At 39.3% G+C, this 14,339-nt stretch overlaps 1 protein-coding gene across 1 annotated transcript in view; it reads right to left on the bottom strand.

The window, feature by feature from the left end:
* Positions 1 to 14,339, bottom strand: part of exoc2 (exocyst complex component 2) — a 50,732-nt gene that overhangs the window by 29,213 nt on the left and 7,180 nt on the right. Inside the window, exons 4-7 of the mRNA XM_084723501.1 lie at positions 12,963 to 13,076; positions 10,442 to 10,566; positions 2,617 to 2,697; positions 1,061 to 1,206 (exon numbers count right to left, since the gene is read on the bottom strand). Coding sequence (XP_084579627.1) covers positions 1,061 to 1,206; positions 2,617 to 2,697; positions 10,442 to 10,566; positions 12,963 to 13,076 — 466 coding nt within the window. The remainder of the gene's footprint in view (positions 1 to 1,060; positions 1,207 to 2,616; positions 2,698 to 10,441; positions 10,567 to 12,962; positions 13,077 to 14,339) is intronic.

Below are 14,339 nucleotides of genomic sequence, written 5' to 3'. Positions count from 1 at the left end.
ATTTAAAATATGGTTTGGCGATGGTAGACTGTGATTGAGCTTCAAATGGATCCTAACACAAGCAGTATTTTTTTTTTTGGACACGGTTAACAATAATCAATAAGTTGTGTGCAATTTTGACTGCTTCCTGAGTTTTTTCTTTCTGTCTTTCTAGACTAGTCGACTAGTCTAAATTAAATTTTGCATTTAATCGACAGGGAAATTAGTCGCCAGGAACATCCCTGGCCTTAACAATTACTAGACTTTTAAAAGACCCGTCTGTATTTTAACAAAATTTGGACATAGTGAGCTGTGGAGAGCAGGTATCACTGCTTTCTGTGCTACAAGCAACAGTTAAGAATTACTTTGCAGTTTGCACTATTATGTTTCTAAATTTGTTGAGCAGTTGTTATAGCACGATTCTTGGTTTATCAGTATTTTATGATTACTGTTTTCTTGGGTTATGTTCATATGTACAGAATATATTTATGTGCAGCTTGTCTTCTTTTATATTATAAGTTACTGTTGGGACAGTTTCCTGCAGAGGGACAATAAAGTTAAGTAAAGTGAAAATGAGGTGAAGTTACACACACTGGTGGACTTGTAATGGGATGTAAAGCTTCTCATGGGAGCCATTAGGCTTTATGATTGCTCTGCGGGGCTTTATAATAACTGAGGTATATTAACCCACGGACTCTGTGCACCCTATAGTGCAAACACTCCTCTCTGATTATGTTCCCACTTTGAGATGACAATGTCCTGTTGTGACAGCTAAATGAACTCAAGATTAGTGTCATGAAGGCTGAGATGAAAACAATGGGCTCACAAATAACCAGACCTAAACACGTTATCCTGAGAGAACAGAGCAGACTGTGAAACAGATTTTCACCTCCTCCATCACTTAAGACAGCTGAAGGCTCTGCCTCCTGATGAATGATCCAATATCTCACTACACACAGCTCAGGACTCAAATGACACCAGTACAAGTGTGCTGGTGTGGAGGCAAAGGGAAGCTGTATTTGTTTTGTTTTAGGTATTTAACAGTCGCACTGGTGTTTCTATTGTTATTTGTGGATTGTACCTTCTGGATGTTGCGTTCAATGTTGAGTGGCAGGTTGAACAGAAACTTGAAACGTTGCAGGACGTTGAGTGCATTGCGTGTGGAGTCAGCTTTGTCTTTCCGCCCCAAGACCTCCTGGAAAAGAGTGTCTGCAGTATCACTCGCTCCTATGAGAAAGACGGAGAGAGAAAGAGTGAGTGAGAGAGTGAAAGAGGCAGGAGAAAATGAGAAACTCTGATACTATAAAAATAAATGCTGATACCACATTTCCCTTTTAATGTCAAGCTCTGGTTTTCTTCCTGCTCTGTATGCGATCTGACACAGTAGAGACTGAGCTGCTAACGAGAAATTGACAGCTATCTCTTAGTCAGACAGCTTAGTGGAACCTTTACACAGCTAACTGGCTTCTTGGGTGGCCTCGGATGTGCCGTCAAATAGGAAAAAAAAGCTCTTCTAATCAAAACAAAACCCCACCCCCAAAACAAAATCCCTGAAGGAAAAACAGCATGGGAGCGACCAGAGGAATATTTTACATTTTTCACTCACAAATCTGAGTTGTCATGAAAGGAGCATTCCTATTTTGTGATTGGCTGATTGGCGCTGTGTGTTTGACGCACAAGTTTTTTGGGGGTGAACGGTGGCCTGGGCCCACTGGGCCATGGGCCCACCAGTCTGGGGCTGTAGGGATGAAAGCTACGTCCGGGAGGGAGGTTTATTTACTCAAGACTCCGGGAAAAGGACCTGCTTACTGACCCTCCATTAGAAAAGTCACATTATCATGTATGAGATGAGAGGGTGGGAACACAGGATCTGCAGAGGGATCTGCTCGTTAAGAAGAGGAAGATCTACAAAGGCGACTGAACATTACACAGTGTGTTTGGTCAGTCGAAGGTGTATCAGTGTGTGATGACCAAACTCTCACTCTCAGTTTTATTTCCATGTTAAAGTCAACACAAGAACATACTGTAAAAATTTGAATCCAAAGTAATGTGCAGAGAGATAAAAACAATCGAAACAGGGCTTTTTCATTACCTCTGACTAAAAAAATATAAAGTAATCTCAAACAATGTCAAATTTATGTAAATATTAGAAAGAAAGCCATTCAATTATTAGGGTTACGCAATAAAAATTGAGGCTGATATTGCCTATCACAGCTATATTGGCACTGGTGTATAATAATGGATAAATATTACATAATAATATCTTATTTGACAGATTATGTGGCAGCACTGTGAATGTTTTTTTTATGTACTTTGTAAGAGCTGCAACAATTAATTAATGTCAAAAAAATGTCCAAATTCACTGGTTATTCCTCTCAAATGTAATATTTTCAGGTTTCTTAAGTCCTCTGTGACAGTAAACTGAGTATCTTCAGGTTGTGGAAAAAATAGGATATTTGAGGATGTCACTTTGGGCTTTGAGAAACAGCGATCAACATTTTTCATTATTTTCTGACATTTTATGGACCAGACCCTACAAACACACTTACACACTGACAGGATCTTTACAATGACAAAGTGCAATAAATACCTTTTTTTTTTCTCATGGACTTAGACTCTAGATAAAAAGATGCTTACTGTTGAGGATATTTTCTAGTCGTTGGGTCATTGATCCCTCCACTCTCTCTGTGCCATCAGACTCCAGCTTCTGGTGGATCGCTGAAACACAAAATTACTGTTATTATTATCATTATATAATTAACTTTAAAGGACTGTGATGGACAAAATACAATGAAATCCACTAGCATAATAAAGACATAATAAATGTTAGCATGAATAAGGAGGTGGAAAGAAATGTGGAATAAGAAAAAAAAAGCGGAAAACGGTTCTCCAAACTGTAGAGCAACCAACGTGTAATCCCCTGAGACAGGAACATTTTCAATTTCAGGAACTGAAGGTAAAACAATAAACAGGCCCTACCCCAGTGGTAGATGGGAGATAACCTCGCCGATCTCCGCCCACAGATGCTGCTATTGAACCCACCCCCCCTTGTGCCTGTTCCCACGCAAGAGACGACCTGACCTTGTTCCAGCGGTGACTGTACTGGATCAATTCACCTCAGCAAAGCCATTAACAGCACAGTTATGTGGTCTTGGGACATTTGGAGCCCTCTGACCTGGAGGTAATGTGAATCGAAAACGTTTCAACTTTCTGAAAAATAACAGTTGGGTGAGCGAAGCTGCCAAAAATGACTGTTGTTCGGGGGAAGTGGGAGGACCTCTCTGATGGCTTGTATCCATCACTTAGCGTGAAGAGCTTCATGCGGGAGAGGGAGTTTGAAAAGAGGGAACGAGGGGAGAAAACAGAGCGGCAGAGCGAGCGGTGTGGCTACCCCAGTGAATAAATAAATGGTGTGCAGTAGTGGGCAGCTGGGTGCTGAGAGCTGCAGTGTGGGTTTATTGACAGAGCAGAGGAGAGGTGGAGAAGGCTTAGGAGACCTTCTCATACATACTTGTGGAGCGATTCAAATATGCAACAAGCAGACATCTCAAGAATGAAGTAAAGAGACAGAAACATGGAAAAAAAGAGAAAAAGAATCCTCTCATTTCTCGTTTCTCCACTTCTCTGCCTTCCTTCTTCTCCCACAGTTGTTCCACTACAAACACTGGCTGCTAGCAGAGCTTGGACACAGCAGAGGGAGCGGGAGGCAAAGTGAAGGGGGGAGAGTTCTGTAAATAAATATGTGGGTCCATTCTGACAGACAGAAGCCTCAAGGCAGAGACCGAGGTATTCCTAAAACACGCTGTTCAAACATGCCACGGCCTAATCAGTGCCGACGTCGCCGGCCCTTTCGAGGACCTCTCGCTGCTTGCCGACTGGCAGAAAATGCAGCAGGTTTGGACAAAGGCGCACAGAAGTGGGAGTGTATCGCAGGGTTGATAGGGCTGAACACACAGGAAGACTAAGACACACACACACATACGCTCAGGTCTGCTTCACGTCTCCACACTCCCCCTTTTGCCCTGCTGCCAGCTGTGTGTCCTCTGCATCTGTCACACACTGAAGGGCTGATGACGCAACAGCTAACCTAAACATCAGGTCAGAGTCCGGATAACACACGCAGCCAGGACCTGAGGAAGAGCTGCAGCTCCCGCTTCACTTCCTGGAACCGTTGAGGAGAAAAAAAATTGAATAAGAATAAAAATACAGTGTCCCTGGATTCTAAAGCTGGAGATGTTTTGACTCCTGCCGGGGCCGGGGGCTCAGGGAATAGGCCCTGGGAATCTGGCATTTTTGGAACACGGTAGCCATTCCGTTTCCTGCATCACTGGGAGACTTCCTTTTCACACAACAATGAAAAACCACAAATTTCAACATTTTAGTAGAAACAACCCCGGACTGCCTGACAGACTGTCAGTCAGTCAATCAGCCGGAGCGGCTCTGTCTCAGCAGCGCGGCTTGATTTGTCACTCAGGCTCCACGACCAAACAGTCTCTGTGCCCAAAACCTTCCATTTCTTTCACCAGTCTGTGGTGGTTCACATGGAATGTTTACAAGACCACTTATTCCCTCACTGCAAATAATTCCCCTCTGCAAACAAGAAAAATATTATATCAAACAAAAAAACTTGCCAATGTAGAAATAATGACTTGACGAGATTTCTTGTAAATAACATAAAAATCAGACCAATACAAAACACTAGCTGACCCTAAAAAAATGGTTAATAGAAGCTGTGACACTTGCTTGAAGCCACATTTTTTGGTTAAATGCCCATGTGGCCTCATAACACCCTTTCAACTTTCTACCTCCAGTAACAAGGTCACATGATGAAGGTATAAACAGCTTACTTCAATAGTAGAGGTGTCAAACATAACCGGAAGTAAAGTGAGTTTGACACCCCCGATCTAGAGGTTCTGACCTGTGACTTCATGTGAACTCTGTCTGACCCAGAGACCCTGTGCAAGTGATGCTGCATTACTTCTCCGTGTCAAAGCCTCATTTACAGCAGTATGTCCAGCACACTGCCCAGATTTAGGATTCAATCCTACTGGCACAAACAACAAGGCCTGTCACAATTATTACATAATTACCAAACTGTGATTATTTGAGCTAACCACAATCATTTTCCATAATTATTAGAATTGTTTCCATTCAACTGTATAAAAACAGCTGGATGAAACTTAAAAGGAACGTCATATTTTTTATCACTTTTTCATTGATGTTTTCCTCTGTTTGAGGTTTGACTGGCGCTCTTTTAATGACATCATCTTGTTACCCCCTTCCCCCCCAGTTGTAAGAGCAACTGAGTTGAGAATTACAGCCATCAACTGTTTATTTTGACACGCTCAACATCTAATTTTCGAATAATGCTAGTAATGGAAACACATTTCTCTGCATTTTCTTTTGCTGGTTTTCTGCAAATTTGATTAAAAATTGAGCTACGTGGTTGTGGATGACATTAACTGAATAATCGATTATGAATCAATTATTAAATTAATCACCAACTATCTTGATAATCAATTGATTAATCTAAGTATTTATTTATTTTTTTTTAAAAGGCAAAATTCTATGATTTCAGCTCCTTAAATGTGAATATTTTGTGTTTTCTTTACTCCTCTCTGACAGTCGACTGAATATCTTTGGATTGTGGACAAAATAAGACAGTTGAGGACGTCACCTTGGGCTTTAGGAAATACTGATCAACAATTTTAATAATTTTCTGACATTTTATAGATGATTAGTCAAGAAAATAATCAATAGATTACTTGAAAATGAAAATAATTGTTAGTTGCAAACCTACTTGTTTATTTTGGTTATTTGTATCTGTAATAGTCAGTAATTTCTTTGTATATTTCAATAACAGTCTTTGTAAATCTTAAGATAAACTATGCAGGATTTTCCAAAAAAGTCCTGCAATAACTTTGTGTTAGATTTGGTTTGTATAAAAAGTGTGCAGAGTTCGCATTTACCCCGCCCTCTGCTTGTACCTTCTTGTTTTTCTCATTGTTTTGCTGTTCTCGTGACATTTTACTGATCCAAAACGGCAGTATTTGATGTCCAGGGAATGAGACTCAATTACAGGTATTCTGTAGCTTCACAGTAGTGATCTAATGTATTCAAATCTGAACAATCAAATTTTGGCCGAGGCATGTATGTGCCCACATTTTCCCACCTGTTGTAGGTTTCTGCATCATGATGTTGCTACATATAAAGCCCCTAAATTTAAAGGTGCAGGAAGCAATTCTGGGGAAACCTAATTGATTATTGAGACTCATTCCCTGGTCATCAAATAATGATGGCTTTGGTTGGTGGCTCAAGCCTGATCTGCCCCTCAGAAGCTTTAAAAATACAAACATCGGCATAAAAAGCTGGCTGGAGTCCCCAGTCTTGTTTCTACATTTGCCAAAAGCCAACATTAGCTAACAAACCCAAACAGCACAGTAATTAACAAGATTTGTGGTTCGCAGATGCAAAAGTCTAAACTGTGTGCTTAAGCACAGAGTTCATAGTTCATTAAAAAGAGACATGGGATTTTGTTTTGCTATTTCTGTTGGAGATGGTTAGTAATACTGGAGAGCAATTAAGAGGCAATTAGTGGGGACAAGAAAAAGAGAGGGCGGGAGAGAAACTCCACGGATACTGAAGTCAGAGTCCCGATGTTTGCTCTAAATATTTTCTATCCGCCTCATTTCTTCTCCCAGATTTGGCTTCTCTTCCTTGTTTCCACCTTGCCGGCAGCAGTGCACTTGCACTAAAAAATAACTCCAGACATCTATTAAAGTCATCAATAAAAATCTCACATGCAAGCAGAACTGAAAATAAACAGGAGAGGAGACAAAAATGACTTGATGGTGATTGAGAGGACTGGAAGCACCACAGCAGCTCTTAACACAGAAAGTTCTGCACAGAGAGAACACACAAGCACCCTGTTAATTTTATTTTTTTCCACAGCTCATTTCTTTTAAATTCTCAGAGCTACATCTCAGGTGAGGTTCATTTGGAACGACTCAGAACAACAGAGATCTGCCAAATGCTGCTGAAGAGGGACAAAGAAAGGATTCACAGAGGCTCAGACAGCTGTGCTAACGAGACCTGGCAGTGAGCTATTGCAGAGCTGCCTCACGCTGGCTGGCTGCGAGCAGCGTGCCGGCTGGTATGTCGGTTTGGCTGACCATACCTAGCACACAGAATATCTCCACTTGAGCTATCCATTCTGGGCTACCACTTCATTTTTTATGACTGGGAGCCAAATCTTGGCCGAGAAAGGATGTTGTAGTGCTGTAATGAGTCATGGTGAGAAGACGGGAGTCAGAAAGTTTAGAAATGAACTTTTAAGTCAAGCTGCTGGTCCAAACATGAGACCATGCTTTTTCTGAAACTTACATTTGAAAAGTGGGAGTCGATATTTGAGGAGCAGACATTTACAGATTCACAACTGTTAGAATAAAATGAGTACCTGCTTTATGTGGCAGAGTGAGCCTTGTTCCTTTATGATAATGTTGTGCTTTAGCTTGTTTGTAGCCTCATTGTTGATAGTAAGATAAGTGTGTTGATGTTTATTTCAGCCCTTATCATGTTTAGTGAGCCCAGTTAAACCTTCCAAGAGGTTCGAATGGCTCCTACAGTACATTATGTGTTGCTACCATGAAGGAAATGAACTTGTGAAAAGAGAAAACCAGTGCAAAACACAAAAAACTGAAAAGGACTGAAAAATACTAACAGCTAAAAACAGTCATTTAGACCTCTTCCATAAAGTTTGGTCTGTTAGCTGAACTTAAAAAACACAATTGGACAAGCTAGAGGGATCTAAGATTTATGTTTTGAAGCAGGAGTAACTGATTTTTTGCCGCAAAAGCTGTAAACAATGATACTATCAACTTATGAAGTTGTTATGGTGAACAGCTGCATATTTACATGCGCATTTGTTATGCTTATTGATTTATTAATTTGTGAGTATTCACCCAGCAGACACGGAGCAGTGGTAACAGAGAGGAGCAGTTAATAAAAACATTTTGTACAGAGCGCTCTGTTTCTGACTGCTGGCTCCTCTTAACTGGAAGACAGCGATCAACTACAGCTTCAGTGTGAATCTTGTTTCTGGCAGTGATAAATGTACATTGGGGTCTTGTTAGTGCTGGCAGATTTTTCTGTTGGGATTTTCACTTTGAAATTGACATTTTACATTGATGGTATTTTGAAATTGCCAAGTTAAGACAATCGTGGTTTGTAGAGCTTTGTACTGGCAAGAATCTGGCAATACGATACATATAACAACACAGGATGTTTACTATATGCAAGATGATATAATGCTATTTATTTTTATCTAATTTTTGGAAAACTGTCATAGTTTAAAGAACACATCACCATGTTTTTGAGAATTGATCCAGTGTCACAAAACATAATACTGCAATACTCAAGTGTATCAATATTTTCTTAAACCCACAGTGGTTTGTATTCATTTGATCAAATATTACAGCAATGGTGGCTTTAAAACGTTCAACAAGCCTCCTTATATTGTATACACTGTTTCTAGTTTTATATTTTCTCTGTTTAAATCGTTTCTATTTTTATTTTTTAAATTTCCTCTTTTAAATTGTTAATTTTTTATATTTCCTCTTGTTATATTTTTATTTTTCATATTTGTAACTGATATGTCTTCATATTTTTGCTATGCATTTAGCTGCTTTAGCTTTTACGTTTGTTCGGCATAACTGGAAAATTGGCCTACTGTTTTTCAGGTTTTCCAGGGTGGACAGGTATCCTGACTGTTCTTTTAGGTCTGTTTTAAAAATGAAGACTATTATTACTATAGATTAATCGGTCAGTGAGAATTTGATCCATCATGCAAAATTTAACCAATCTACTATCAAATAAAGATGTGAAATCTAAAAGATACTATTTATTTATTTTTTTATTTTTATGATTGTGCTCCAAATGCTGTCTGATTTTCACTTAAACTTAATTTTACTATGCAGGCTTTTACGTTTTCATATGTTTGACAGGCTGTTTAACGATGTCATAGAATATGCAACACGTTGCTGTTGAAATAAAGCTTTGATTTTGCATGTGGTATTGTGTGGTATGCTAATACCACAAAATGTGTGCTAATATTTTTATTGTGTGTTTATATATGTGTGTTTAGGTTTTTTGGGTTTCGAAATTGTGATTAATTGAAGGAAAGTGCTTAAAATTTGCAACCCTAATTAAGACTATTGATTCAGCTTTTAAGTGACAAAATGATTAAAGGACGATGACTAATTGAGGAGTTTGGCAAATGTATAATATGCAAACTTTCCCCAAACATTGCTAATTAGCAGAGTTGTTATTAAGGTAAAACTATATTAAAAAAATCACAGTAAACCTTCCACTTGTTAATGTAGATTCCCCTTCAAATATTGGAACAGAAATAAAGACTATGTCACTATCAATGTCAAGTTTGTCAGTTAATTTGTTTTAAAATGATTTACTGTGTTTAATAGAAACTACATAAATAATCTAAAAGTCTTTATCCAAAAAACTGTTTCAAAGCAAGTGGGACATTTTATAATCAGGGCTGTTTTACATTCAGGCCAATACAGTAAATCATGAAGCATCATTATGCCCTCCTGGTTCACAGGTCACATGAGTACATCCGTGGTGTACCGCTTCCTCTTTCTAAAGGGACTGTACATTTCCCATTGGGGCAGTGGGCACACAGTAGGCACGCTCAGTCTGAACGTGAGAATGACTGTGCATTGTTCCCATTGGTCATATTGGGTCTGTTATCAGCACTATCAGTCCTAATACTCTGGCCTGCATTGTGTTGGTCTGCTCCGTTTATTTAGATTCAGCCACTAACAATGAAAACATCGCCTCTCTCCCAACCGGGGCACAAACATACGGAAAGCAATAATAATAATGATGGAGGCAGAAAAGTGTACGTATAAATAGTAAGGGGAAGTAACTGAGCGGCTATGGTGGGAGGAGAGAGTAAACAGACAAAAGTATGAATGATGAAGCAAACAATTGATTTGAGGTACCTGGCAGAGCGACAGCAGTCAGTCTCTGCTACCTTGAAATCTTTTTGGCATCTGAAAGTCGTTGTTGCTACGAGTCTGTGTGTGTGTGTGTGTGTGTGTGTGTGTGTGTCTACTTCCAGGCTCTAGGGAGACTCAAGTGAGCCTGTGTGTGACAGGTGAGAGCTGATCTCATTTTGATGAAGGTGAATTAGCCGTGTTGTGGTTGGCTGGTGTAACTGTAGCAGAAAGTGGAGGGTTTTCACACAGCGTCCAAATGAGCCTCTTTAATCAACCGCTGCTAAACCGCATGTGGGGAAAAAAAAAAATCCCAAGACACGAACACTTGCACACTTTCCAAAAATCAAGAGCTGAGATGAAGAGTGATGATTTGGAAGTTGTGTGTATTAATTGTAGACCATTTGGTGCAGTTCCACATCACACAAAAATGTGTTAATCCTTCTCACCTGCCAGAGCGTCCTGGGCCTCAAAGAAAGTACTGAGGCCACCTTTTACGTAGGCCAGACTCCCCTCATTCTTCTTCGTGGCCTGCTTCTTCAGATTACTGGCCGCAATCTTCAACTGCTCAAAACTGAGGAAACAAAAACAAGGTAGAGTCAGTGGGATTTGTTTGAGCTGTTTCTAAACACATCAGGACATCAGATACCAACATTTTGGGCTGGTGAAACATCCTGAGGACAGCAAAACAACAACAACAAAAAAAAGAAAATACAAGCAGAGGGCAGAGTCTTTGCAGATACAGCAATCGCCACACACTTCTAGGGTGTCATAAGTGATTACTGAAAGGGATTGTGTAATATGAGTCTATACATTGTTTTCTTTTGGAAAATGTTGCCGATAATGCCTTTAATTACTTAATTATTCAGTCTATAAAATGTCACAAAATTTAGAAAATGCTCAAGATGACATCTTCAAATTGCTGCAACAGTTCAATTTACAATGTTAAAAACAGAAAAGCTGCCAATTGTCACATTTAAAAAGCCAGAAATAACATTTTTTGGCATTTTTTCTTAATAACAATTAACAGCACATTACAACATTATTTTGTTGTCAAGAGACACACAAGCATTTACTGTATGTCAGAAACAGAATCGCACACATGTATATTTGGCCAGATGTGACTACGTGTGTCTGTGTGTCAGTGTCCTGAGTGAGGTTTCCTCCACAGGAAGAAACAGTCACCCAGCGAGGTCCAAACAGAGGCCCCTGGTCATTCTGGATCCTGGGGTCTGGGTTACTGGAAGGCTAAGCAGGGGGAGAGGAAGCCAGGAGAGTCCAAAATAACTCTCCTCTGCCCTGACATGACAGTCAACTGGGCTCAGGGCTTTTGGGTCAGCAGGCTGCCTCGTCTACATCTCCAACTGACGGCTGACCGATACGTGTTTTTCAATGGCCAAAGATGTTATATAGAGTGCAGGGCGAGTGATGGTTCATAAGATATCATAAGATGCAGATATCAAAACAAAGATAATTCATGTATAATTCCATTATTCCACGTAAATGACAATGTAATATGCACAGTTATTTTAAGCAGTACCACGTATGGGATAATGTACAGCGAGCATGTCATTACTGCAAAATAAACCCTGATGGATGGGATGAAAACAGCCTGTTATACTTAGAAACGTTCTGTTATACAGAAATGACAGACCTTAGAATGCTGTAGCTTGATGCACATTTTTGTACATAATTCTTCCATCCATTATCATACTTTTATTTATCTTATATTGCAGTTTTACATTTTTATATTGCTGTTACATATTGTAGAAAACATACATGCAACCTTACACACTTCTTATTGTATATATTATTTTTTTTATTGCTATATTATCTCTTTTGTATATTGTGGTAGATTTACATATTTTTACATACTTTTTACTGACTGAATGTCAGAAGCAACATCATTCAACTGCATTATTCTATACCAGAGCTGCAACAATTAATCAATTTTGAATGAGCATTAAATTAATCGGCAAGCATTTTGATTATCTTGTTGAATTGGTTTGAATATTATTTTTTTAAGGAAAAAGTACAGATTCCCTGATTCCAGCTTCTTAAATGTGAATATTTTCTCGTTTCTTTACTCCTTTATAACAGAAAACTTTACATCTTTGTGTTGTGGGTAAAATAAGACATTTGAGGACATCATCTTGGGCTTTGGGAAACACTGATTGATAATTTTCACCATTTATGACATTTTATAAACCAAACAACTAACTGAGAAAATAATCAAGAGATTAATCAACATTGAAAATAGTAGTTAGTTGCAGCCCTGTTCTATACATTATAGCATAATATATATTTAATGCTAGCCAGTAATGGTGTTAGATTTGATTTGCTGACAGGTAGGTTGGGAGAAACATGTAAACATTTGGAAAAGATGGTCACTGAGGCAATTAAGGCAAATGTTTACAGTAGGATGCATGAGAGGTATAGTACAGGGCTCCAGACTATTTTTTTCACCACTTTGCTCCACGGCAGCTACACAAGGCTGCAGATATTTTTTGTTTATCAACCTCGTGACTGCAGGCATCGGCCATCGCTTATTATCTCAAAATGGCATATAATCGGCAAGATTAATTGCTCTATCAATATACCAAATTGTTCTCTGAAACACCAAAGAACCATGTGATGTCACACAACCAAGCAGAACAAATTCTGCCTTTTTCGACATGCATTCTGTCTAACTCAACTTATTTTCACTGCCACTTTCCACTCTGTATCAAAGGGCTGCAACAATTTTTTTTATTATTGATTTATCTCTCTGTTATATTCTTGATTAACTGAACAAGCATTTGGTCTGTAAAATGTCAGTAAATTGTGTTACGGGAAGAATGCTTCTGGTGGGGCCTTCTACAGAGCTTGGACCAAAGGGATAGATATTCAACTATTATTTTAATTTTGTCTTCTCTTTCATCCTTCTTATTAGTAGTTATGAGGGAGGAAAGCTCAAACCCAATGACCAACCTGGAGCCTGAATGGTTTTCTATGAGGTACCAGGTTGCAGAGAAGTTCTCACTGGTGAAGTCTCCACTCATTCCTGGAAATGTCAGCTCCATGTCTTTCTGTGGGATTTTGCCCCTTGGAGAACAGAGATAAACAAAGATGGACACAGTGAGAAGTCAGGACGGAGGACAACTTGAATGAAACTAAAATGAAGAATTGTGTGTGAAAGGTCTTGGGAATAGATTTGTATAAATTGTGAGACAGAGTTTAGCTTTTCCAGCAGGGGGCAGTGTGCAGTCAAAAAGTAGCCAGGCTGGGAGAGCTTGGCGTGGGAAGTGCAGTGTGTGACGCCTGGGTGCCCCTGGAGGACCCAGCACTCATTAGGGAAGCTTGATCTCTACTAATGACCCGTGGCCTACACAAACCAAACCCCCACCTCCACCACCACCACCCACTCTGCAGTTACACACACACACATATGTAGAAAAACCAACTCAGGGACAGTACAGAGCAGTATTCAGGTCCAAGGTCTCTGAGACAGAAAATCTATATACAAGAACACACTTGGTAACGTGTGCACACACAAACACACGCACAGACGACCAGAGTCACTTAGTGATAAGTACAACAACTACACACTCATTCAAGTATATGACATTTCTCTTTTTGTTGTCAAGGTTAAATAAGAATGTGCAAGTAGAGATAATGCAGTGTTTAGGATGAGAAATGTCTAACTTTTATGGTATAAAGTATCTGTACCAATTATTGTATTTAAGTATTTTATTCCTTTTAGTTTTTTCTGTGTGGTGAAATTCATGCCCAAGAAAATTTCAAAATGTACAAGAAGTGGGTATATTTGAGGAAAATACTGGACAAAATGCTTCTGGTCGCTTTCTGTTTCAGCTCAGATGAGGCGACACCAAACTAAAACAGTTTCTAAAGACAGTCCCTTACAACGCCTGTGCAAGTATTGCTTACTAATTTTACATTTAATGATCAAAGCGGTCCTTTTCTGAACTGTTGAGCACTGTTAGAATGAAAGTAAATGTGCGTAGCTGAGGGCCCTCCTCAGGGACAAATGAATTACATTATGAAACAGTCAGTGACACACATGCTCAGTTTGTAGAAGAAGCCAAGGAGACAGGTGGTAATCAGGAGGCGTCCGGTGTTGTACGTCATTACTCAGTTGTTACACTGACAGAGACTATAGCATATGTACTAAAGTGACGAGGCTCATCTTTGATCAAATAAGTTTTCTTCCTCTACAGTTCCGGATTGAGTTGCACCAGCTGTTAAGGTTATTAAAAGTATTGATACGTGGTTCCTTTTTCAATATCACGTTTAAAATGATATGATACTAACAATGTACTAAAAAAAAGATCTAAGTGCTCATTCAAG

Source organism: Lutjanus erythropterus, chromosome 7 (assembly GCF_056507025.1).
Source record: "Lutjanus erythropterus isolate fLutEry1 chromosome 7, fLutEry1.hap2, whole genome shotgun sequence".
NCBI classification, from domain to species: domain Eukaryota; kingdom Metazoa; phylum Chordata; class Actinopteri; order Lutjaniformes; family Lutjanidae; genus Lutjanus; species Lutjanus erythropterus.
The sequence above is the reverse complement of the archived record's forward strand: the minus strand, read 5'-3'. Positions and strand labels throughout refer to the sequence as shown.